Genomic DNA, 23,665 nt, shown 5'->3' on the forward strand with positions numbered 1-23,665 from the left:
AACACCACATTAGATCTGCATTAGATCCTTATAAACTATTTGGTGCATTTAACTCTTAAACCTCCAGACCACAGACACCAGAAAATAGAATAATTCTTAAAAACCTAATCACACTATATTTAGGGCAAAGAAAGCGATGGTACAGAAATTCTTAAGCATGTCAATGAAGCCAGGATTTTTTTTCACAGCCCAAAGCAAAATCATCTTGGTCTGAGAATGGAATCTTATTAGCCAAGAGCATCTTATTAGCTCTACAAGGACTGGCTTAACAGGTCTACCATCATGTTATGATATAATAGTTCTTATGTGAACCTGTTAAGATAAAACAGGTATACCTTAGCAATATTTGCCAATATGAAGAATGTGGACAGCTATCTAATGAACAACACTAAAATGTTACCCAAAAAACGGCCCAAAATAAATCCACACATTTATAGTCAGTTGAATTTCAACAAGGGTGCCAAGATAATTTAACGGCGCAAGAATTCTTTCAACAAAGGATTCTTGAATTGAAAACTGGAAACTGGGTATCCATATATAAAATAATGAGGTTAACTTTTGTATATGGTGGTGTGAGGTACAGGTTTTGCTCAGAAAGTGAAACTAAGAGTTACCACATCATCCAGCAATTACCATAACTATAATTAGTAAGATGTAAGAGACCTAAATGTAAGAGTTAATTGATAAAACTCTTACAAGAAAACACAAGTGTAAATCTTCATGGCCTTGGATTAGACAATAATTTATTAGGTATATCACCTGAAAAAGCACAAAAAGCACAAGAAACAAACAAACAAACAAAAAAAGATAAATTGAACTTCATCAAAATTAAAAACATTGTGCTTGTTTTTTTAAAGGCAGCCCTGTCCTGGACAGTGTGTTCAGTGGTTAGAGCATCTGCCTACACACTGAAGAGTTGGATTTCCAGTCAAAGGCACATACCTGGGCTGCAGTTTGATCCTGGGCCCAGGTCAGGGATATATGCAGGAGGCAACCAATCGATGTGTCTCTCTCGCACTGTTTCTCTCTCTCTTCCTCTCTCCCTCCCTTCCACTCACTCTAAAAATCAGTGGAAAAAAATATCCTTGGGTGAGTACTAACAAAAAATAAAATTAAAATTAAAAAGTAGCTGACTCAGAACATAAAGTCAGACTTGGTGATTCACCACAGAATGGAAGGCTACTATAAACGTTCAAGTCCTCTGGAAATGACAAGATCTGAAGTCACAGGGAGGAAGCAAAACTGCTGTGAAATCTACAAAGCTCTTAAAAGGTAAAAATGACTGAAAATAACGCAAGCTTTCTGAGAACAATACAGCAAGTACAATGGAATCCTTTCCCTATGTGACACAGAAAGGAGAACCAGAAAGTTAGGCTGAAAGGTCCAGAATGCCCTCAGGGAGCCCACAGCGGCCACAACCCAAAAGCTGCAGGTATAGGGGCTGCCAGACAAAGCAGCAAGCCAGGGAGGAAAATACCATCAGATGATAAAGAAGGAATTGTTGTGGCTAACAACAACTTATGACGTACACTTTAAAGAAGCAGAAAAATTCTAAGGAAACAGAATCAAAGCAGGAACAACTAAAAAGAAACTAAATTAAGAGAAAATTTCAGGAAGTCTTTCAGGAAAAAGCTTCCTATCAGCCAAAGCTATTGCCTCCACAGGAAGAATCATCTCTTGAAAATTAAAAAGTCATTTAGACAAAGAGCAAGCAATCCCAAAAGAACATAAGCTGTGTGGTCTGGAAGGTCTTTCCCAGGATACTGGCCAACTCAGCCAGCTTCTTCAGCCAGCTTCTTCTTTCTTTTTCTGGCAAGAGCAAGAAGGAAAGCTAGATTAAGAGAGCCCGGCATTCACGTAATGAACTGGAAGCCCATGGCCTCGGGCCCTGCCATTTCACTCGCTCTGGGTGAACTAGCACATTCAGGAGAGACAAGCTTAAGTGGCCGCCCCCTGGCCAGCTGTACCACAGCTTGGGGCTCAGTTTGGAAATAGGGGAGTTTACTAGTAAATCTCAGGAGAACTGTAAAGATCTACAGGGAAAGGGCAGATGCAGAGAACATCTAATCTGAGTGCCCTTTGATTTTACAGATGAAAAAGCAAGCAAGACAGGTAGAGTGACTTTTGCTTAAAATGAAGTATTGATGGCAGAGCAAGGACTAGAGCTGAAATCCCCCAATCCTGATGTCCCACTAGCCACATGTAGAAGTGAGCATTTGGGGAGCTGTCTGGTAGAACGGTATCTGAGATTACCTGCTGATTATATGTTTTTCCCAATTGAAATCTCCATGTCTATGTGCCAGCAGAGCAGATGCCAGAGACTAAAACACGAAGCAAGAAAAGCTTCCATGAGCTGGTTGCCCCAAATCAAACCAACATTTATTAAACACTGCCATATGCAAGGCATAATGATTCACTGTTTGGGGTTGCCGCCAAAAATAAAAATGCCCCTTGGTATTCAAGACTATAATACAACAGAATTTCCTTCTTCTGTTAAGGAAATCCAAGAAAAAAGTATTCCTGGTGGCAAGCAGACTTTTCCTCCTCCCTTTAGGGCAAATGGAGGTGAAGCAGGGGTGACAAGGCAGGTTGGAAAGCCTGAGATCATGTTGCAGGGGTTACTCAGTCGGTTCTGTATGTCCAGACCCTTCCCCCTAAACTCTGACACCTCCCCCCAACTCCAATGGCTGGAGGAAAGAGAAGCTCAGCCCCAATTCCTGATCCAGAGAGGGAAGAGAGCAGCTATTTCTACTTACAGTGGCTGTAGCTGCTGTCATCTCTTATCTCTCCTCCTCATAGCACTGCCATAGCTGTGTTTCTGAACAAAATGTACACTGTGCAAAAATCAAATAACTCAATGATAAAAAGGGGATAGGAGGTGGGAGAGGGTGGGTTGGTGGGAAGAGATCAACCAAAGAACTTGTATGCATATATGCATACCCACAGACAGACAATGGGGTGGTGAAGGCCTGAGGTGGGAGGTGGGGATGGGCTAGAAGAGATCAATGATAAAAAAAAAAAGGGGGGGGGGATATATTTAATACTTACAATAAAAATTTAATTTTTAATAAGGGGGGTAGTGATAGATCCTCCCTTCCTCCAGTTGATGGACAGATATAAACCCTACCTGCGGCCAGACACTCCTGAGCTCTGGACCACCAATCAGCACCTGCCAAATACCCTAAGCTCCCATTCCTAAGTCCCTAGGTCCCTAATCACCAATCAGCTTGTGCTGAGTGCTCTAAGCCCTGTCCCCTATCCTCAAAGGTGCTTGTACCCCGGCCCTCGCTCTCTTCCACCGCTCTCTGTGGAAGCAGCCAGCAGGGGTACTCTTCCCTCCAATAAAGCCTGTGTCCTGCCATCCCAGTCTCCGGCTACCTTCTCTATTTAATCTATCAGGTAGGGTAGGAGGCTTGGGTACCAGATACAGCTAAATAAAAGTATACCAGCCCTGTAGCTCAGTGGTTGAGCATTGACCCAGGAACCAAGGCACAGTGCCAATTCCCAATCAGGACACATATCCAGGTTGCAGACTCAATCCCCAGTAGGGAGCTTGTGAGAGACAGGATCCATGATTCTCTCTCATCATTGATGTTTCTATCTCTCTTTTTCTCTCTCATTTCCTCTCTCTGAAATCAATTTAAAAAATAACAAAAACACACATATATTTTTAAAAAGTATACCTGAGATCTTGAAATATCCCAGAGAAATGAAGGTTTGTGGCATTCACTATTACTCAAATGTGCTTCTGTAAAGTCATGCACATATTTTTAGAACTTACAGCAATACAGAAACTAAATTATTAAGCATAATACTCGATACAATTCAGAGTGGATCATCTCTAAGGAATATCTAATACATTTATTTTGGTTTATATGCAGAACTGACTGTAGAACTTAAAAGTAATTCAAATTCTATGCTACCCATAAAGAGCATTAAATTTCTGGGCTTTATTTTCCAAACCTATTTGGAAACTTGTTCTTATTTGAAATGTTGACAGTCCATTTTAAATGTCAAAATAAAGAGGTACAAATCACAAATCTACCATAAATATTTCAGAGTCCTTTATTGCTAAATTGAGGCACCATCCCAGAATCTCATCATTAAAAGCCGAGGGAGACAGTCATAAAGGAAAAATTAAAAAACAAGTAAGTCATTCCTTCCCCCATGATATGGTGGAGCTCGAGCCCCCTAAGCTCCTTCAGAGCTTCACACCTCCTCAAGGAGTTAAACAAAAGGCCACGTGCCATGATCTGGAACATGCTGTGTTATCTTCACTGCTTATTCTTCTCTACACTGGCTTTCAGATTCTCCTGTTGATAATCAAAGAAATAGATTTTCTTCCAAATCAAGAGTAAGAAACTTTCATTCAGAGCGCCCATACAGGACCTCTTAAGAATTTAATGGAACCAAGCAGTCTGGCTAGCAGCCCTCCGCTGCCTTGCGAGGCAGGAAAGTTATTCTCCTAGAGCGAGGCTCACAATGACTAACAAGGGCAGGGTTAAAAGCGAGCTGGGCCAGTGCCCCACAGAGAGGCTGCGGGAGGTCTCTGAAGAGGAGTTTAACAAGATAACTGGGCTTTTAAGTAATAGAGACAGCCTCCTGGCCTCTGGGCTGTGAAAGGGTTCACCTGCCAAGGGTAATAACACAGGCAATTACCACACATAGAATAATAGACCTCAGCCAGAGTCAGGGACCCAGGTCCCAGTTTCCTCTCCCTTAAGGCAGGGGAAATGGAGGAACAGACTACACCTCTTTCATGAAGACCCGGGAGAGTCCTGTTAGGTAAGCAGATCAATGGCACTTGGCATAATGAGCCACTGTTTGGGGTTGTTGCCAAAAATAAAAATGCTCCTTTGGTATTCAAAGCTATAATACAAAGGAACCCCCCCGCCCCCCTCGGAACAGAATTCATAAGGTTTAAAAGTTCACTACCATCACGTTAGTGTATTTCAAAGACTAGACACAGAAACTCAGAAGCCTTATTCATTGTTCCTTTCTCTCCTCCAAACTTCCAGGACCTGCTGTCACTTCAGGCAAGCTGCCTTCACCTCGCACATGGAATACAGATTACTCACAGCTGCTTTTACGAATATTCCCACCAGTACTTACCCATTTCTCCTCATTTTTATCTCATCCACTTTATTCCTTTACCTCTGTCAAGTCCTGTCACTTTCACCATCTTCCCAGAAAAGATTTTAAGACCAAAAACAGATCTGAAAAATATCATATCTGATTTATCCAACCCATTCTCCGAAAAAACCAAGTATTTAAATTTTCAAGTCTCCCTTTTCACCATAAAACAAAGCTACCTGCCTCAAGTGAACAGCTTTATCCAGAATCAAATGTACAGCCTGGGGTCTCCAGCCTAGGCTGCCTGCTCTCCCCAAATCACTTTCTTCTCAGCCACAAGTCCCTCTTCCTCCAAGTCATCTTACTAGCTAGGCTTACAGAACTATCCACCTTCTGTTTATATCGGGGTGAACTGTGCCACCCCACATTCTTTTTCCCAGAAAGAATTAGTAACTGTTCTTACTAAGCCCACGAATATATATTTTATCACTCAAATCAGGACGCTTTGAGAGTAAAAAGGGGTACTACTGGTAATTATGCCAAGACAACAGGTGTAAACCAAAACACCTCTGGGCATACTGGGATATAAGTCACCTGTCCTTCCTTACAAAGGTGTCAAGGCCAGGGAAGGGACTGTGGCTGTTCTTCCCTGTGGTTTGGGGGAATTGGCAAAGAGGACCAAAAACCCCCAAAGAAATCTGGATTGCCCAGTCCCCCTTAGAGCAAAGAGAATATTTTACATTATAGTGAAGAATTTGTCCTAAAAATATCAACTTCAAGTTGTGATAAGTGTTTTTTTTTTGTTTTTTTGTTGTTTTTTTTTTTGGGGGGGGGGTGCTGAATGATATAAGAGTGTTGGAGGAGGGAGATGAAATGCAATCTGAACCTGAAGTACCAGACGCTAGGGGTCGCTGGGAGGATGGGGGGAGGAGCCAGAACTTTGTCTGCCATATTTCTGCCTACCTAGCCACACCTGTGCCAATAAATAACAACTGTTACTCACACTTTTCCCACATCACTTGGATTTGTTTCATCCTAAACAGCAGTACAATGGATGACACCTCTGAAGTTCGGAAGAGTTCCCCAGCTGCCAGCGCACAGGGTTCTGCCATAACAATGGTCTCCCGACTCAAGTTTCAAACAAGTCAAGTTGGCCCCTCAAAAATAGGGACTGACACGTTATCCACTTTTTATCTTGCCAAATACATTAAGTGAAGCAAGTGCCATCACACTGTTTATAAAATAAAGGACACCCTAGCCAGTTTGGCTCACTGGATAGAGCATTGACCTGCCCACTGAAGGGTCTCAGGTTAGATTCAGGTCAAGGGCACATGCCCAGTTTGCAGGCTCAATCCCCAGTAGAAGGCATGCAGGAGGCAGCCAATCAATGTTCTCTGTCATCATTGATGTTTCTATCTCTCTCTCCCTCTCCCTTCAGTAAAAAGTATTTAAAAGAAAAGAAAGGACATTTTAGACCCCCCAAAATAGTAAACATATATAAACCTCAAATTAAACATCTTTAAATTCACAAAACTTATCAGGTGTCCTTATATGCTCACATAAGAATACATCGTGAAAAACAAAAAACATACATCAATAGAAAATACTGCATGAGTAAGTGCACCCAAACTATGGGCTACTTCTCAATCTTAAAGAATGAGGTGGACCTATAATTATAGTCGTGACAAATAATTTAAAAAGAAAAAAGTAAATTGCAGGACACATACAGTATGACCCCATTTGTTTCTTTAAAAGAAAAAAAAAAAGGAGAGGTATACTAGCATATGGATGAAAGAAGGCTTAGAAACACATTTACTTAGGGGAATGAGAATGAATGATAGAGCAATGAGGGGTAAAAAGGGCACAGGGAGAGATTTTTGTATGTCACTTTACATCTATACTGTTTAAAATATTAAGTCCAAATTTTAAATATCAGGCATTCTCCCTCCTGTGCTTTTCCCTTCACCCACTTCTTCCCCCCAGGTGTGCATCTCCTAAACTCTAAAGGTTCCCACAAGACTTGCAACTTGACATGGGCAGCTAGCTCATCCCAGGCTCACCCCTTGAACATGCCTCTCAGGCCCCCTTTTCTCTGATTTCTCAGTGAGCCAAAGCAGGCCAGCCTAGGCTCTCTTCTGTAGCTTCTTCTGTCCTAAGTCCTTCCTTGTCTCACTGTCCCCAGCTTTAATAAACATATTCTCAAAATCAATAAATTAAATAATGTTAACTAAAATATATAAATAACCATTAAATTACTAATTTGGGCCGAAATCGGTTTGGCTCAGTGGATAGAGCGTCGGTTTGTGGACTGAAAGGTCCCAGGTTCGATTCCGGTCAAGGGCATGTACATTGGTTGCAGGCAAATCCCCGGTGGGGGGTGTGCAGGAGGCAGTTGGTTGATGTTTTTCTCTCATTGATGTTTCTATAGCTCTCTATCCCTCTCCCTTCCTCTCTGTAAAAAAATAATAATAATAATAAAATATATATTTTTTTTAATTACTAATTTTGGAAGGTATTCACCTGAGCATTTTGAAGAAATTCAAGGATGAACCTGAAAACTGCTGGTCAGAATGAGGAATGTCCACCAAGCAAACTGAAAAATGTGCTCCCTAATCCAAAAGACTTTGAAGACTTGCGAATTACAAGAAACGTTTATTGCCGTATTAGACAAGTTAGCGGAATAAAAAGTAACAACTAAGACCTGGAAGGAGGTCATTTGAGGTTTTGCTGTTGCTGTTAAAGAATGGGGCTGATAAACAAGAAACAGAATAGATACACACAGTCAAACCAAACGGCCCAAGTGTGTGGCTACTAAGGATTACAAAAGCAGAAAGTGAGGAACACAGAATCTTCATGTTTGTAGATAACACTAAAGACTTCCATCATAATAAAGTGCTAAATTATTAGTGCCAAATTATTGGAAGATCTTGGGAATCTATGTGAATAGAAAGAAAACGGGCAAATGAGTGTTAAAATGAGCATGTGTCTGGCCCTGGCTGGCATGATTCAATGGTTAGAGCATCAACCAGAGCACTGAAAGGTAATGAGTTCAATTCCCAGTCAAGGGCATGTACCTGGGTTGCATGTTTGATTTCGAGTCCCAGGTGGGGAGTGTGTGGGAGGCAACCAATCCAAATGTCTCTCTCAAACCAATGTTTCTCCCTCCCTCTTTTCCACTCTCTCTGAAAAGCAAGGGTAATAACATTTTTTTTTTTAATGAGCATACTGGTATGTACTAAGTTAGGCATGTAAAACAACTTCTCAGCTGTCAGTCATGATCCAGGAATGGATCCCAGAGTCACCGTAAAAGGCCTCTAAGGACATCAGCCCAATATTGAGCTGTAGATTAAGAGCAATGCAGTGTCATGGGAACCATCCAGACAAGTGCTAAAAAGAGGAAACAAACTACTGTCCTCCCCTCGTATAAAATTCTGGTGTACTTGCCCCAACTTCCATGTTTTATCATCTGTGTCCTGCCCCTTCAACTACATCCCATACAGAAGTTTTAAAAGGGTAGCTGGTCTCAAATGCCAGCCCCTGGATCAATCCCAAATCAACCCTTTCAGAACCACCATCCAGAATTTTTTTCAAAATATAGTTTCTCAGAATACACTCACAGAGATTCTAATTCAATGCCTCTGAACTACCTTCTAGGTGGTTGTAAAAAAAAAAAAAAAAATGACCTGTTTAGGAAATCAATGAGTTCCTTCTTACTCTCTAAATCTACTCCCCAAAAGGACTTAAGAAGTCCAACAATAAAAAAAAAAAAAAAGTAAACTCAAAAAAGAAACCATGTGAGGAACTACCAAAAATAGATGAACACAGTTGCTACACTTGCACGTTAAATGGAAGTGGAAAAGATCTGCCAAAGACCATTAGAACGATCTGAAGGAAGACGCTCTCGCCTCAAAGTGTGAAAGCAGAGCTCAGCACTCTATTATGCCCCACACTCCCACTACACTCGCCCAATCAAGAGCAGGGCCAGCATATAACCTCTCCCCATGAGCTACAGATTCCCAGAGTGCTCCTTCTCATCCTCGCCCTTCTCAGACCTACTACACCAGGAGGTCAAGGTGTCCTGAAGCAGAGGTGAGACTAGGTGCGTAAAACCCACTGCCACCGTGTTCCTCCAGGTCTCAAACACCCATTCCCGCTAGTCTACCCTAATACCACTACTCAACTCAGAAACCGGCCTGGCTCACTTCTATCTACTCACTCCACCTGTCCATTCCCGCTGCCACACTAGAAAACTTCCCCCACCCGGAGAAAAGCAAGCAATAGAAACAGAAAACATGTCTCCTGCAGAATAAGCAGCAATTCAAAGTGAGGCCCACCATAAGGTATGAGATTTCTCAGTTTGATTCGTCATGCCTAAAAGACATGTAATATAGGGTTTCTTATTCAATCCAGACTTTTGGGACCGGAAGGAGCTTAGAGACAATGAATCCATCTGCCTCATTCAAGCAAAAAGTCAAGTCTGACAGGTGGAATCTTATCCCACATCACCAGAAGGAGAACAGCAGCATCTGGACTAGAACTTGTCTCCCCTGAATCCCAGGCCATCTCTCTTCTCTGCCAGATTGCTTCCCAGGGAGAGTGTTAATAAATTACATTAATAAATTAACCTGAAGCACAGATTTCCCCAAATCTCCTCAATTCCTCCTATTACACGTGCATTTGTTGTTACAAGGCCATCCCAAGCAGGCTGCTTTCCACTTAAATCACCTCAAAATGTGTTAAGGCATAAAGAGAGAAGAGATGGTGCCTTAAATCGCTCATCATAAGCATATAAATAGAGAAAATGTGTCAAGCCCAGTTTATAGAGCAAACTGAACATCTCAAAAATGATATCTGAAAATGTCATCCACATCTCCATTAGGTTTATTTTTCTGTAATTTCCTAAAGTTAATATATATATATATATATATATATATATATATATATATATATAAATTTTTTTAAATGCCAACTGAAACCACTGTTCTTTTTTTCCCCTAAACATTAGAACTAAGTGAGAAAAACATAACATTAATTTATCATATTGAGTCTCATTGAAAATAAGTGAAATCTCACAACACTCCATCTGCATCAAATGTTCACAACCTGTGAGTATCAATTTCTGCTGTAAAAACAATAAGCATGTGTCAGTCTCTCAAGAGAGGGAGCAGCAACAGAACCAGAGTGTGTATCCATCTCCCAACAAGAAATAAGAGAAAAAGCTACATAAGCTCAGTAAGAGTTGACTCCCAGTTTGGCTCAGTGGATAGTGCATTAGCCTGTGGACTGAAGGGTCCCAGGTTCAATTCTGGTCAAGAGCATGTACCTTGGTTGTGGGCACATCCCCAGTTAGAGGGTGTGCAAAAGGCAGCTGATCGATGTTTCTAACTCTTTAACTTTCTCCCTTCTTCTCTGTAAAAAAAGTCAATAAAATATATTTACCTTTTACTTTATTCATTGTCCCTGACAAGACAAAGAATTTTCTACAATATTTATGTCGGCTCTTCCTTAGAGACATAAAAGCAAAGACCAGACCCCAAAGGATATCTACTACAACACTGCTAGAACCACACATGTAAGGTGAATAGCCAGCGCATGCTAAGAAGTGAGTGCACACCTTCTTAACTGGATTCAAAAACCCAGCCAATTTTCTCTTCTGAACTTACAAATGAAAACTAAAATTTTCACTTATTTCCCAAATTCCACTCTCCAAGCAACAGAAGTATGAAACACTGCTACTTCACTCTGAACCTGCTTTTGGCATTTATCTTCTCATCCAGGTCCCTCCATTGGAAGACAGGTACAGGTGTTCCCTACTATCCGAAAGTATTATGGTCCTATGAAACCTTACGTAAGCTGCCGAAACCGGTTTGGCTCAATGGATAGGACGTCGGTCTGCAGACTGAAAGGTCCCAGGTTCGATTCCGGTCAAGGATATGTACATTGGTTGTGGGCATATCCCCGGCAGGGGGTGTGCAGGAGGCAGCTGGTCGATGTTTCTCTCTCATCGATGTTTCTAGCTCTCTATCCCTCTTCCTTCCTCTCTGTGGAAAATCAATAAAATATATTAAAAAAAAAAAAAAAAAAAAAAAAAAACTTACGTAAGCTGAAATGAGATCAAGTGAAGAAGCAATTACCATTAACTTACATGAAAAAAATTGAGTGTTCCCAGACAAAAAATTCAATACATGCAATGTCTTTTGTTGTTATTGTTCACCACAATGAAAATGCTTAATTACATCCAGTTTTACACTAAACATGTAGCTCTCTTAGGCTTTTCTGATACTTTAGGACACATCTTGCTAAGGGATGCACAAAATAAGTTAAGATGAAATACAGATGCTCAAAGACGCAGTCCAAAGTTACGGAAGCTTGATGCTGAGGCCTGAGTGTGATTTCTGGGGAAGGAGTCTGCATTGCCACACTGGCTGCTCACAGTGCATGCTGCCTCCACAAGGGCTTGCTACACAACAAATGCTGAATGCCATTCTTATTTCTCACCTTTTTCATAAAAGCAGGGGATATCTGTAGTGACTTTGGGAATATGCAGGAGTGGCTAAGAGGATGTCAAAAACCTTACCCTTGCCCTACCCCGTTGGCTCAGTGGGTAGAGCATCAGCTAGGGACTGAAGGCTCCTGGGTTCGATTCCAGTCAAGGGCACATGTCGGTGGCTAGCTTGATCCCCAGTAGAGGGCATGCAGGAGGCAGCCAATCAATGATTTTCTCTTATCATTGATGTTTTCTATCTCTCTCTCCCTTCCTCTCTGAAATCAATAAAAATATTTTTTTTAAAAACACACAAAAAAAAACTTAGCCTTGGCCCTGTAAGAAACATGAATATGAACAAAAGCAGATATGTTTTTAGCAGGCTGCCAGTTTACATTTATTCAGTGGATTAAATATCAGCTGTTAATCACACCAGAGTATCAGAACAATGACCGCCTCCACTGCTTTTCTGCCTTTTATCACCCTCAAACACAAATAGTAATAACTGAGACTAAACCCATACCATCTAAGTGGAACATTGAACTCGGAAGAAAGTTAAGAGCTACTATAAAAACACTAAAGATAATCATCAATGGCGACGCTGGGGCCTTTGCACTTGCTGTTCAGTGAGCCCGCACACACTTCCTCCCTCTGTGGCTGGTTCTCCGTTGTCCATCACATCTCAGAGCAAATGCTGAAAGAACCCCTTGGAAACACCCTGCCTAAACAAGCCACCCCTTCCCCTTTTCCCAACCACTCTGCCCAACTCCCCCACCTGAAATCACTATTGATGTTACCATGCTTATTTCTTATTTACTTAGTTATTGTCTCTCTCCTCCTTGAACCTTAACAGAAGGATTCCGATCTACTTTTTTAACTCCAATATCCAGACAGAGCCTGACACAGCAGATGATCAAAAAATATGTGTTCAAGAAAGAAAGGAAATATGATTGCTCATCAATCTATGTAATTAGTTAGCACATGGCAGAAGCCACTATTAGCATAACTAGAGTGAGACAGATGCTTCCTTTTCACACAGAAAAAGTGGCAGAAAGCCTTGAAGATGTAGTAAAAACAATGTTACTTAAAATCTTCATTGAAAGTTACCATGTCACCTGCTGGGAAGTGGGCAATTTTAAGACTGCAAGGAAAAGTCTTCCATCATATTCTATCTACTTCTTTGCAAATGGCTCTGTAAAGTATCATTATTCAGCTCCCTTGTCTGTCCCTATGAGTAGAATAAGGGTAGTTTCAGTAGCTTAGGAAAGGTTTTCTTTTTTCTTTCACAGCCTGCATGGGGTAAAATGCACAAAGCAAGGAACATGTTAGCACCTACTACTCTCAGTGCACACTACACTCTGGGAAGACACATACTTCTTAGTTCAGAAACCTAAGAGATACTTAGCTAAAATTATATAAATTACTTGAGGCCCAGTGCACTTGGGAGGGGAGGGTTCCCTTAGACTGGCCTTCGCCCTCTCACAGTCCTGGACCCCTGGGGGGATGTCCAATTGCCAGCTTAGGCCCTAGGCCAGCAGTTAGATATCTCCCGAGTGGTCCTTAGCCCTGCTGTGGAGACAGGAGAGGTTTCTGGCTGAGCCAGGCTTCTGGCTGAGCCGTGTTCCCCCTGTAAGAGCACACTGACTACCAGGGGTCAGCTCCTGCATTGAGCGTCTGCCCTCCGGTGGTCAGTGCACATCATAGCAACCAGTCATTCTGCCGTTCAGTTGATTTGCATATTAGCCTTTTATTATATAGGATAGGTAGCATTTCCTGTGGGTTGTAGGAAATTACCCACTGGAGAAATTTCTAGTAAGCTGCTCACCAGGAAGTCTAACTCCTGCTTTACAGCAACTTGGCAGTAGAATTCCTGTGGAAGGAGAAAATTGTGGCCATCTCCTCCCTCCTTTAGGTGGACCTCTGCCACAGTCACCTAGTGAGAATCACGGTTCTTAACATAAAGCCAAAGACTGGGGCAGAGGAATTTATTTCCCCTTTGGAGGCAATTAAATGGATCAGGGTAAAATGGAAACCGGGATTTGGCACTGTCCTCCCTTTGGCCTTCTACCCATAAAGCAAGATAAGATTTGCTGCTTCCAAGGCCGCTTCTGATAAGCACAGGAGATTCGAGGAACTGCTGTTGCGAAAGCAGCGTGGGCTCCGGATTGAAAAGAAGACATGCAAACATACCGTGTTAGATGGGAAAGATAGGAGTGAAAAGACAGAGAAAAGGGCTCTATCCCCAAACCAGAAAGTAACTTAGGTCAGTACAACCAGAAAAACAGCCATCTCTCTGTAGCTGCTAAGTGGTGTGACTAAATTTTATACACTAAGTACCCCAAGACTTCTCCCAACCTTATCTGTTTAGCATGTGCTGACCATATTCTGTTGCAGCTAACCACTGTCCAGCAAATTAGTCATAGAAACCAGAGTTAGACTCCTCTAGGGTTTTGAGAAAGTAGTAACTGATTTGACAGGCACATTTACTTTTCCAGGTTACATTTTGTCTGCCCACATGTTTGCCAGTCTCATCCCAACTCAGAAAATATAAACCCACCTCCAGTGTTTCCATCATCCTTACCGCCTTTTCAGGAGCAGAACGGCTCCACAATGCTTGTGGGAACCTACTGCCCACTTCCTCCTTAAGCACATTCCAGAACCAGCTCTGTCCCTCTGCTTCCACTCAAACAGCAAACACTTCCTCTGCCATCACCACCATTTTAAAAAACTGGTCAAATGTAAAGGCTGTTTACTATCTGATTCCCAAGTTCTTCCTTCTTTAGCCTTAAAAAAGTAACAGAGAACTGCCTGGCCAGAGTGGTTCAGTTAGGTGAGCATCTTCCTGTGCACTGAAGGGTTGCCAGTTAGATTCCCAGTCAGAGAACATACTTGGGTTGTGGGTTCGATTGTCAGGGCATGTGAGGAAGGCAACCAATGCTATTTCTCTCTCACATCTCTCTCTAAGCATGTCTTCCGGTGAGGATTAAAAAAAAAGAAAGAAAAGAAAAGAAAAAGTAGCACAGGACTTACTAAGAGTCCAAGGCAGAGACCAGAAATACTTGCACCTTTCATGGCCCTATAATCTGTTCTTTTGAAAAAAAAAAAAAAAAAAAAAAAAAAAAGGGCTATTCCTCTTCGCTGCAGCAAACCTCAAACCTAGATCTTTTCAGACTTTCAGCTCTGCCTGAGTCCAGACAAATCCAGAGGACTCACTCTGGTTAGACTGCGTTCCAGTGCCTGCCCCTCTCCCCAAAGGCAGAGAAGCAGTGATTACAGTTCTCCTATTCATCAAATTACTTCCTCCTCGCTTTCCCCTGTCCTCCTTTGGAGAGTTCTTACGAAGTAGTTCCTAGTACCACTGGAAACGATTACTCTCCAGGAAAATACAACTTTGCTTAGCAAAACAGCTTCACACGGAGCAATTTGCCAGCGGTCCATTTTTCATTCCAGACAAGACTGTAAGCCTGGCACAAACTGCCTGTCCCTCAGCAACTCACCCAGCTTCCCTCCCCTACTCTTCGCCTGGAACTCACTCACTCATGCCCTGAATTTGGTCACAGAAAAACAGCGATGACTACTCAATCACTGCATGTTAAAAGCCTCTTCTCAGACTCAAACATGTCTTCCGCTTCACACTGCTGTGCACAAATCGGACAGAAACACCAAATGAAGTCACTCACCACAATAGCAGCTCCGGATAAAACATCTAATCTTTCCTCAGCTCAATTACAGCCCTGCAATTCTGCAGTCATGCATCATTGGCCCCACCCTTACAAATTCATGCCCTGCAGTCAGAAGCATCATAGCACCATGTTGAAGAACATGTGCTTTGGCAGACAGGCGTGGTTCGAATCCCAGGTCTGCCTCTTATTAATAATAAAAACCGCCTGCCCTTCAGTAAACTATTTTTTCTCTCTAAACCTCGGATTACACATCTGTAATATGTATCAAATAATCCTATTTACTTTAAATGAGATAATGTAAGCAAAATGCTCAGCACAATACATGACCCCTGATAAACAAGTGATGGTTGATATTCAGTATCCATGGGGGGAAATCTGTGAGCAGGCATAGGGACCTTATAGACTCCAGATGCCCCTGGAAGCTTCCAGAATTGGCAGAAGCAAAAAATATGTTCAGCCTCATTCCACTCCGACCCCACAAATAAGAGGGGCTTCAGCAAAGGAAAAAAAAACCTGAGAGATCCCTTCACTGTTGCCAATCCCACCACCAGTCCCTCAAGCCATGCTTTGCTCTATGGCTAAAGGTAAAGATCGGTGCAAATGAAAAAGCTAATGGAAGAGGAGCCCCTTCATGGGTCAGGTCAATATTCCAACAAAGGGGAAACATGTGCACTGTGGAAAGTCCCTTCTTATTCAGTGTCTGGTAAATTCTGACTCTCCATTTATGTACAAATAAAGGGGGGAAACAATATTGAAAACCCTACCGATCTCAACTGGTGCAGAATATCACCTAAGAAAAGAATACATGAGAATAAGGGGGAAAGAGAAATCTTGACATCTAATTTACACACACACACACACACACACACACACACACACACGCACGAACAAGCGGAAGAGCATTTTAATCCTTGTGAAAGACAATAAGCCAAGAAAATAGAACGTTTCTTAAACTTTCAACAACAACAAGAAACTGTGGAGCTTTGGGGGGAAAAGTGACATAAGGGATATTATTTTTGCTGTTCCAAATGGAAAAGTTCAGAATTTAATCCGAAACAAAAATCTGGAAGTTTACCGTCATCACAACCAGAAAATCTGGTAACAGCCAAGAAATGTCAGGTTGCCGAGATCTGGGAGGGTTAGGAGGTGGGCAACAGAGGGGAAGCGGTAAGAAGACTTTTATTCTAAAATGATCATGGAGCTAAAGTTTTCTACTTTAAATGAACTTTACAGGGTTTTGAATTCAAAATCCAAGCATGTAGGGAGAGGACATAAAATCGATAGTGTTAAAGCTGGTAGACTGGGAATCAGAACACTTGGGCTCTAACTCCTGGCTCCAAACCAAACCACATGTGACTTTAGGCAAGTTACTGGTGGGAGAACAATGATCGCTAAGATTCCTACTGACCTAACATCTTAAGGGTCAAAAAGACGGGGGGAGCACAAATATCAGGAGCTCTCAGGACTTACAGACTTGACACAAGAAGAAAAGAAGGGAAATGAGAGCCACAGAGCAAGAAAACTTGGAATAACTGGACATCACAGGAAACAGAAAAGCTTCAAGATGGCCAAGTACCCCTAGAGTTTGAAGAGCGGATGTCAAGATCTCAAGAAAAAACTGCAAACTGCTCAGCAAATGTAAAAATGGAGAGAGGACGGGAGGGAGATGAGGGGGTGTAAGACAGATATCAACCAATTATCTCCGTTAATCAATATTCGGTCTGTTTCAGGTTAACTCTGAGTGCCGCGACCACGGAAAACAGTGTGACCCCTGATGCCAGGGTGTCCAGGAGGCTAATAGAAGGGGAGTCCATGCCGGGGTCCCTCTAGAGAGGGGATCCGGAGGATGGATGAAAAGTGAAGCCAGGAGGGGCAGAGGAAAGGAGGACCCGGGGAGACTCTGCAGCCTGGCGGGAGGGGAAGAGCACAGCCAGCGCCAGGCTCCCGCCCGGAGACAAACAGTGCTGTGGGCATCTGGGCCCCGGTTCTCACCATCTTGACAATGCCCCGCTGCACGGTGGGGACCGAGGGTCCCCCGGAGGAGCCGCCGCTCTGCGCGGAGGAAGCCATGTGTAGAGACGGAAAGACAGCGAGAGAGCCGGCGTGGAGGTGTCAGTGTGGATGTCGGTGCTGCTGAGAGGCCGCTGAGCGAGGCGCGCGGGACTGGCGGCGAGTTGCAGACGATGAACGGGACCGACGCGCCGGACGATCGCAGGAGCAGCAGCAGGACTGGGATCGAAAAGGGAGACGCGATGCCTCTGCCGCCGCCGCCGCCGCCACACGTTCTACTCGCCGCGCAAGCGTGCCAGAGCGCCCCCGCCCCCTGGCCAATGAGCACCCAGAGCCTGCCCGACCTCCAGCCAATAGGCACCCAGATATCGAAGCCCCGCCCCTCTGTCCCAAAAGTGGAGGCGAACTCCAGGAAGCGGTGAAGGAGCTGATTGGCGGTGACGGCCTGATTCTGGGGCGGGACTTCCGGGGCAGCCTGGAAGGTAGTGTCGGGAGGTGTAGTGAGAAGGGAAGGACACGTCAGCATCTGGCCACGGGGCGGGGGGGTCCTTGGGAGGCCCCGGGGGGGAGGGCCAGCTGCGCCCCCCACCGGCCCGGCCCCGCCCACGGCGCCCCGCCCTGCGCCCCGCGGCGGGAGCCCACGTGGACGCCGGCGATCCTGGAGGGCACGGCGGGACAGAGACGTGCGTGCCGGGAGCCACCAAAGAGGCCAAGTCAGCCCTGGAGGGCTGTCAGGACTGGCCGCACACCGACTTCCGGCATTTTGCCTCAACTAAAAGTATGGGGAGAACTTGGGAAAGTCTGAGCATCGGGACACCTTCTGCCCACGTTGGCTCTGACACTCGGGACGCGGCCGCGCTTCCTTCCTGTGTAGTCCGCCCGGAACGTATGTCGCTCGGACTTGGGTCCCCGGCGTCTAGTGCTTGTAAAAGCGCCCGATTGCCGAAACCGGTTTGCTTCAATGGGTAGAGCGTCGGCCTGTGGACTGAAAGGTCCCGGGTTCGATTCTGGTCAAGGGCATTTGTACTTTGGTTGCGGGCACATCCCCAGTGGGGGATGTGCAAGAGGCAGCTGATCGGTGATTCTCTCTCATCGATGTTTCTAACTCTATTCCTCTCCCTTCTTCTCTGTGAAAAATCAATAAAATATATTTAAAAATAAAAGCGCCCGATTAATGTTTGTCGGTGGAAAGAATCTTTAGAAGAATGACCCTCGCCCTTCCGGCTCCTTCCAGCTGTGCCACGAAGTCGGGGAGAGGCGGGGGGGGGGGGGGGGGGGGCCTGCCAGCCTTCACCACCCACTCCCATTCCCACACCTAGCCCAGTCTCTCTGGAATAAAGGGGTGGTGACAGGGGGAGTGGCGGGAGGAGGGGGGGTGGGGATTGAAGGAGGCAAGGCATACAAATGTATTTAAACTAATATTCGTCGAGTGCCCACTATGTGGAGCCAAGGAACTTAGGAATTGTGGCATTTAATCTTAATCTGTAAAACCTGCTTCTGCACCAAGGACACCGCGTAACCCTGCAGTTCTTTTTGAGAAGAGCTTGTTTGCTAATGCTCCCACACTTCACATGTCCCAGGCTCAAGTGTTGGGGTCAGCATCTCCCGAGCACAGCTCACTGTGTGGTAGCTGGTTCCCATCAGAGCAGACAAGTGAGAGACCAAGAGAGGACCAGCAAGACAGAGGCTTTTATAATCGAACCTCAAAGGGAACATCCCATCTCGTCGCTACATTCTATTCATTAGGAGTCCAGACCGCACTCAGGAAGTGGGGGTCACACAAGGGAATGAATACGGGGGCAGGATCACTGGTGATCATTTTAGAGGTTGCCTATATCACACACTGTTCTTTAAGTAGAATTCAAAGTCCCTGGACCTCTCTATCCTCTGTTTATCTGACCCCTTTACTGAGAATTTCTTTTGTTAACCCAGTCAAGATCTCCAGCTCCATGGGGTCTGCGTTGTTTCATTGTTTCACTAACACTTTTTTTTAGAGCAGTTTTAGGTTCGCAGCAATATTGAGAGGAATATACAGATTTCCCCTATATATACTTCCTGCCATGCACTTGCATAGCGTTTCACATTATTGATATCCCTCACCAGAGTGATACATTTGGACTTTGATACATCATAATCACCCAACGTCCACCGTTTACATTAGGGCCCACTTTTGGTGTTGCACATTTTCTGGGTTTGTACACAAGTATACTGACATGTATCCATCATTAACGGTATCATACAGAGTATTTTCACTGCCCTAATAAGAAAATCACTGGTCCTGTTTAAAACCTATTTTCCTCTTAATTCCAACTCCACTGTCTTCCACATTCTCAGTGATAAGGCCTCCACCTTCATAGAGATAATAAATGCCATCAAGAGCTGGGGCCAAAACCGGTTTGGCTCAATGGATAGAGCATCGGCCTGCGGACTGAAAGGTCCCAGGTTCGATTCCGGTCAAGGGCATGTACATTGGTTGCGGGCACATCCCCAGTAGGGGGTGTGCAAGAGGCAGCTAATCGATGATTCTCTCTCATCGATGTTTCCAACTCTCTATCCCTCTCTCTTCCTCTCTGTAAAATATCAATAAAATATATATTAAAAAAAAAAAAAAAGGTTGATGCTGGGCCCTAACCGGTTTGGCTCAGTGGATAGAGCATCAGCCTGCGGACTGAAGGGTCCCAGGTTCGATTCTGGTCAAGGACACGTATCTTGGTTGTGGGCACATCCCTGGTGGGGAGTGTGCAAGAGGCAGCTGATCCATGTTTCTGACTCTCTATCCCTCTCCCTTCCTCTCTGTAAAAAAATCAATAAAATATATATAAAAGATGATGCTGGGCAAGAGTAGAAGATGAGCCAGCTGCTTCCCCGTAGTCTAGGTCTGAGATGTAGTCTGGGGTGGTCGTGGCTAGGGCATGAGAGAAGAAGAACTGCATCTTGACAAGTGAAATGATCTCTTGCCAACTCTTTGGCTCGGGTGGGGACACAGAAGTCCGGGTGACTCATCTTTGGATGCCCTTCCTCTCCCCGGGGCCCATGGAGGTTGGACTGTCGTTGGGGGAAGTTCCTAGGACGTGGGAATTCATTGCTGCAAGAACTGGGGTGCCCTGGGAGGCGGAACCCATTGTCCCAGCTAGCATCTCTGTGTGTGCCTGTCTGTGTGTTCCATCCCCAGTCAGTGGAAGCCGGATGGGGAGCCTGGTCCCCAAGCCTGGCCCCCTAAGGAGCAGGCAGCCCTTCAAGAGGAGCTTAGTGACGTCCTCATCTACCTGGTAGCATTAGCAGCCCGCTGCCGTGTGGATCTTCCCCAAGCAGTGCTCGCCAAGATGGACACCAACCGGAGACGCTACCCAGCACATCTGTCCCGTGGCTCTTCTCGCAAGTATACAGACCTGCCCCGTGGGGCCACCTCCGAAGACCAGACTGTGGGGACTGCAGACCTTGCCTGTGAGTCCACTGGTCAGGCCTCAACCTAGAAACATGGAACCAAGATCTGCAGCTCAGCATGACATGCGAAGAAGACAGTGGCCTGCCCAGGGAACCTCATTCTAGTCCTTTCCTAACAGATCACGAGGGGCACGTCCTGAGGTCTGAGGCTCAGGAACCTCTGGAAGACAGCCTCTTGGTACTTTTCTCCCTCAATAAAAGTTTTTTTTTTACCAAAAAAAATTAAATAAAATAAAATAAATAAATAAATAAATAAATAAATGCCATCAAGAATTCCTTCCAGCCGGGACCGGTTTGGCTCAGTGGATAGAGCGTCGGCCTTCGGACTGAAGGGGCCCGGGTTCGATTCCGGTCAAGGGCATGTGCCTTGGTTGTGGGCACATCCCCAGTGGGGGTTGTGCAAGAGGCAGCTGGTCGATGTTTCTCTCTCATCGACGTTTCTAACTCTCTGTCCCTCTCAATCCCTCTCTGAGTAAAATCAATAAAATATATTTAAAAAAAAAAAAAAAAAAGAATTCCTTCCATTACCCACCACCAAATCCAAAAACTTATCTTTCTTCTCATTCCTCTCTTTCTCTCCCTTTTTACAAAGAAAAATCTTATACTGTTTACCTAAACTCTGTGTTCTGGATCTACACGCTCCATCTATGAAAGGACTCTTTCTCTCCCCCCACCCCACAATGAGAGAGAATCATTGACCCGATGCCTCTTGCACTCCCACTCTGGGGATCAAACTCACAACCCAGGCATGTGCCCTGACCAGGAATCACACCATGATTTCCTGGTTCATAGGTTGAAGCTCGACCACTGAGCCACACAGCCTGGGTTACTCAGGACTCTCTTAGTTAATTCCCTCTTCTGTTTTTATTGCCTCTCAGTTCATGCTAGATTCTTCCCATTAGCATTTAAATATCAAATTTCTTGTAAAAATAAATCTTTACTCTTCATTCTTCTTCAGATAGCTCTCCTCCCTTCACAAACCCTGTTGGTGAAATTCTTTGTCTTTTTGCTCCCACAACCTTAACCTTGCTTTCAATCCTCTGCCCACTGCACTCTATTGTTCTTATTACTGAAACTGTTCTCTCCAAGGTCACTAATGATCACCTGGTGCCTCCATTCAATGGACATTTTTCACACTTCACTCTGCTGAGCTTTCCACAGCATTTAACACTATTTGCTCTTTGGAGAGTCTTTTTCCTTCCCACACTCCATGTATTCCTCCCACGACTCTAGCAGCGCCTCATCTCCATTGTGAATGACTCTTCTGTTGCCTGCCCCTTAATACTGATGTTCCTCTGGGCTCTTCTCAACGCATCTTCTTTTCTAATTTGAAACATTCTTTCAAGACATCCATCCATTCCCATGGCTTCATGCTAAGGATTCACAGATATATATAGAACCTGTTCAAATCTCTCTCTTGAGTTCTAAACATGTATATCCAGTGACACTCTAGATATCTGCCTGTGGCTGTGACCTTGGAAATTCAAGTTCAATGTGTCTCACAAGGAACTTATTATCTTTCCTCCCCAATCTGCTCTTCTCTTGTTTGTGTCTGAGCCCAAATAATGACACTCAAAGCTACCCAGTTGCAAGCCAGAAATCTGGAGATCATCAGTAACTCTCCCCTTACCCCTCATTCCTCATTTCTTAATAAATCTCTGAAATATGTGAGATACACAACAGCACAGTCAAGTACACAGCCTTGCAACCAGACTGCCTGGGTTCACATACAATCACTGCGTAACCACGAGCAGGTGATGTAGTACCTTTATTCCATAGATTTCTCATCTGTAAAATAAAGATAATAATGGGACCTACCTCCAAGGGTGATATTAAGGATTAAATGAATCAGTATATGTTAAACACAGAACAATGCCTGGATCTATGTGTTAAATTTGTTATGATTATTAAATATCTCCTGTTGCTTAAACATGACATATTTTCACCTGGATTGTTGCATTAGTCCTATAAGAGAGCTTCCTACCACCAGTGCTCCTTACCTACACCCCATCCATTCCTACTTCAACCAAAGTGATATTTCTTTTTCTTTTTTTAAGGAAGTTGCTATGCTCAGATTTATTTATTTATTCATTTATTTTTAATATATTTTATTGATTTTGTACAGAGAGGAAGGGAGAGAGATAGAGAGCCAGAAACATCGATGAGAGAGAGTCATCGGATCAGTTGCCTCTTGCACACCCCCTACTGGGGATATGCCCACAACCAAGGTACATGCCCCTGACCGGAATCGAACCCGGGTCCCTTCAGTCCCCAAGCCGACGCTCTATCCATTGAGCCAAATCGGTCTCGGCCCAAAGTGATATTTCTAAAGTGCAGATCTAAACGTGCCTCTCTGTTCCCCAAATCTCTCCTGAGGTTTCTCAACCAGCTCTTTTCTCACAGCGCTACCTCTCATGGTCTGCACAGACCAAGTGGATGTGGCCTTTCCAGGAGTTGTGTATTGGTTTTGATAGGGGCAGAAATAAATTATTGGGAACAGCTATAATTGTAAGAAATATTAACTCTGCTCTGTTAACCGTGATTGTTTCGTTCTGTGTAAAGAAAGCACCCGGGACCTGGGAGCTCACCTGGAAATGCAGCCATCCTCCCCATTTGGAGCTGCCTCGGTGCCAAAACCAGAATCACTAGCCCCTTGAAGATCCCTGATCCTTTTGCATTCCCACAGGCCTTTGCAAATCTGCAGACCAGTAAACTACCCATTTGGCATACCTTTTGCCTACTTTCCCATGAAATCTTTGTCCTTCTACTCTGTATAAGCAGCTGGCTTATGGTGGGGGACAAAGCAGATTTTTGTGGGTGACCTGCTGCTTTCCCATACTGCCAGTAGTATTGGAATAAATACTCATATATGATTCAACCCTGTCTCTGCTTAATTGGCTCAAGTAGTGACAGGCAGCACCAACCCATTGGTTGTCTGGTTACAATTTCATATTATTTCTTTTTTTTTTTC

The 23,665-nt window shown here is 44.2% G+C and overlaps 2 protein-coding genes across 2 annotated transcripts in view; one reads left to right on the forward strand and one right to left on the reverse strand.

The window, feature by feature from the left end:
* The window catches only part of SND1 (staphylococcal nuclease and tudor domain containing 1), a 442,357-nt gene extending 424,810 nt beyond the window's left edge, over positions 1-17,547 (reverse strand). Inside the window, exon 1 of the mRNA XM_084897634.1 lies at positions 17,233-17,547. Within this exon, the coding sequence (XP_084753760.1) occupies positions 17,233-17,310 (78 nt within the window). The 5' untranslated portion in view covers positions 17,311-17,547. The remainder of the gene's footprint in view (positions 1-17,232) is intronic.
* A 3,026-nt stretch (positions 17,548-20,573) lies between these two features.
* PAX4 (paired box 4) overlaps positions 20,574-23,665 on the forward strand; it is a gene marked incomplete at both ends in the record, with an annotated part of 30,376 nt that continues 27,284 nt past the window's right edge. The window contains one exon of the mRNA XM_084897328.1: positions 20,574-20,694. Coding sequence (XP_084753454.1) covers positions 20,574-20,694 — 121 coding nt within the window. The remainder of the gene's footprint in view (positions 20,695-23,665) is intronic.

Source organism: Pipistrellus hanaki (assembly GCF_964339955.1).
Source record: "Pipistrellus hanaki genome assembly, chromosome: 10".
Taxonomy (NCBI): Eukaryota; Metazoa; Chordata; class Mammalia; order Chiroptera; family Vespertilionidae; genus Pipistrellus; species Pipistrellus hanaki.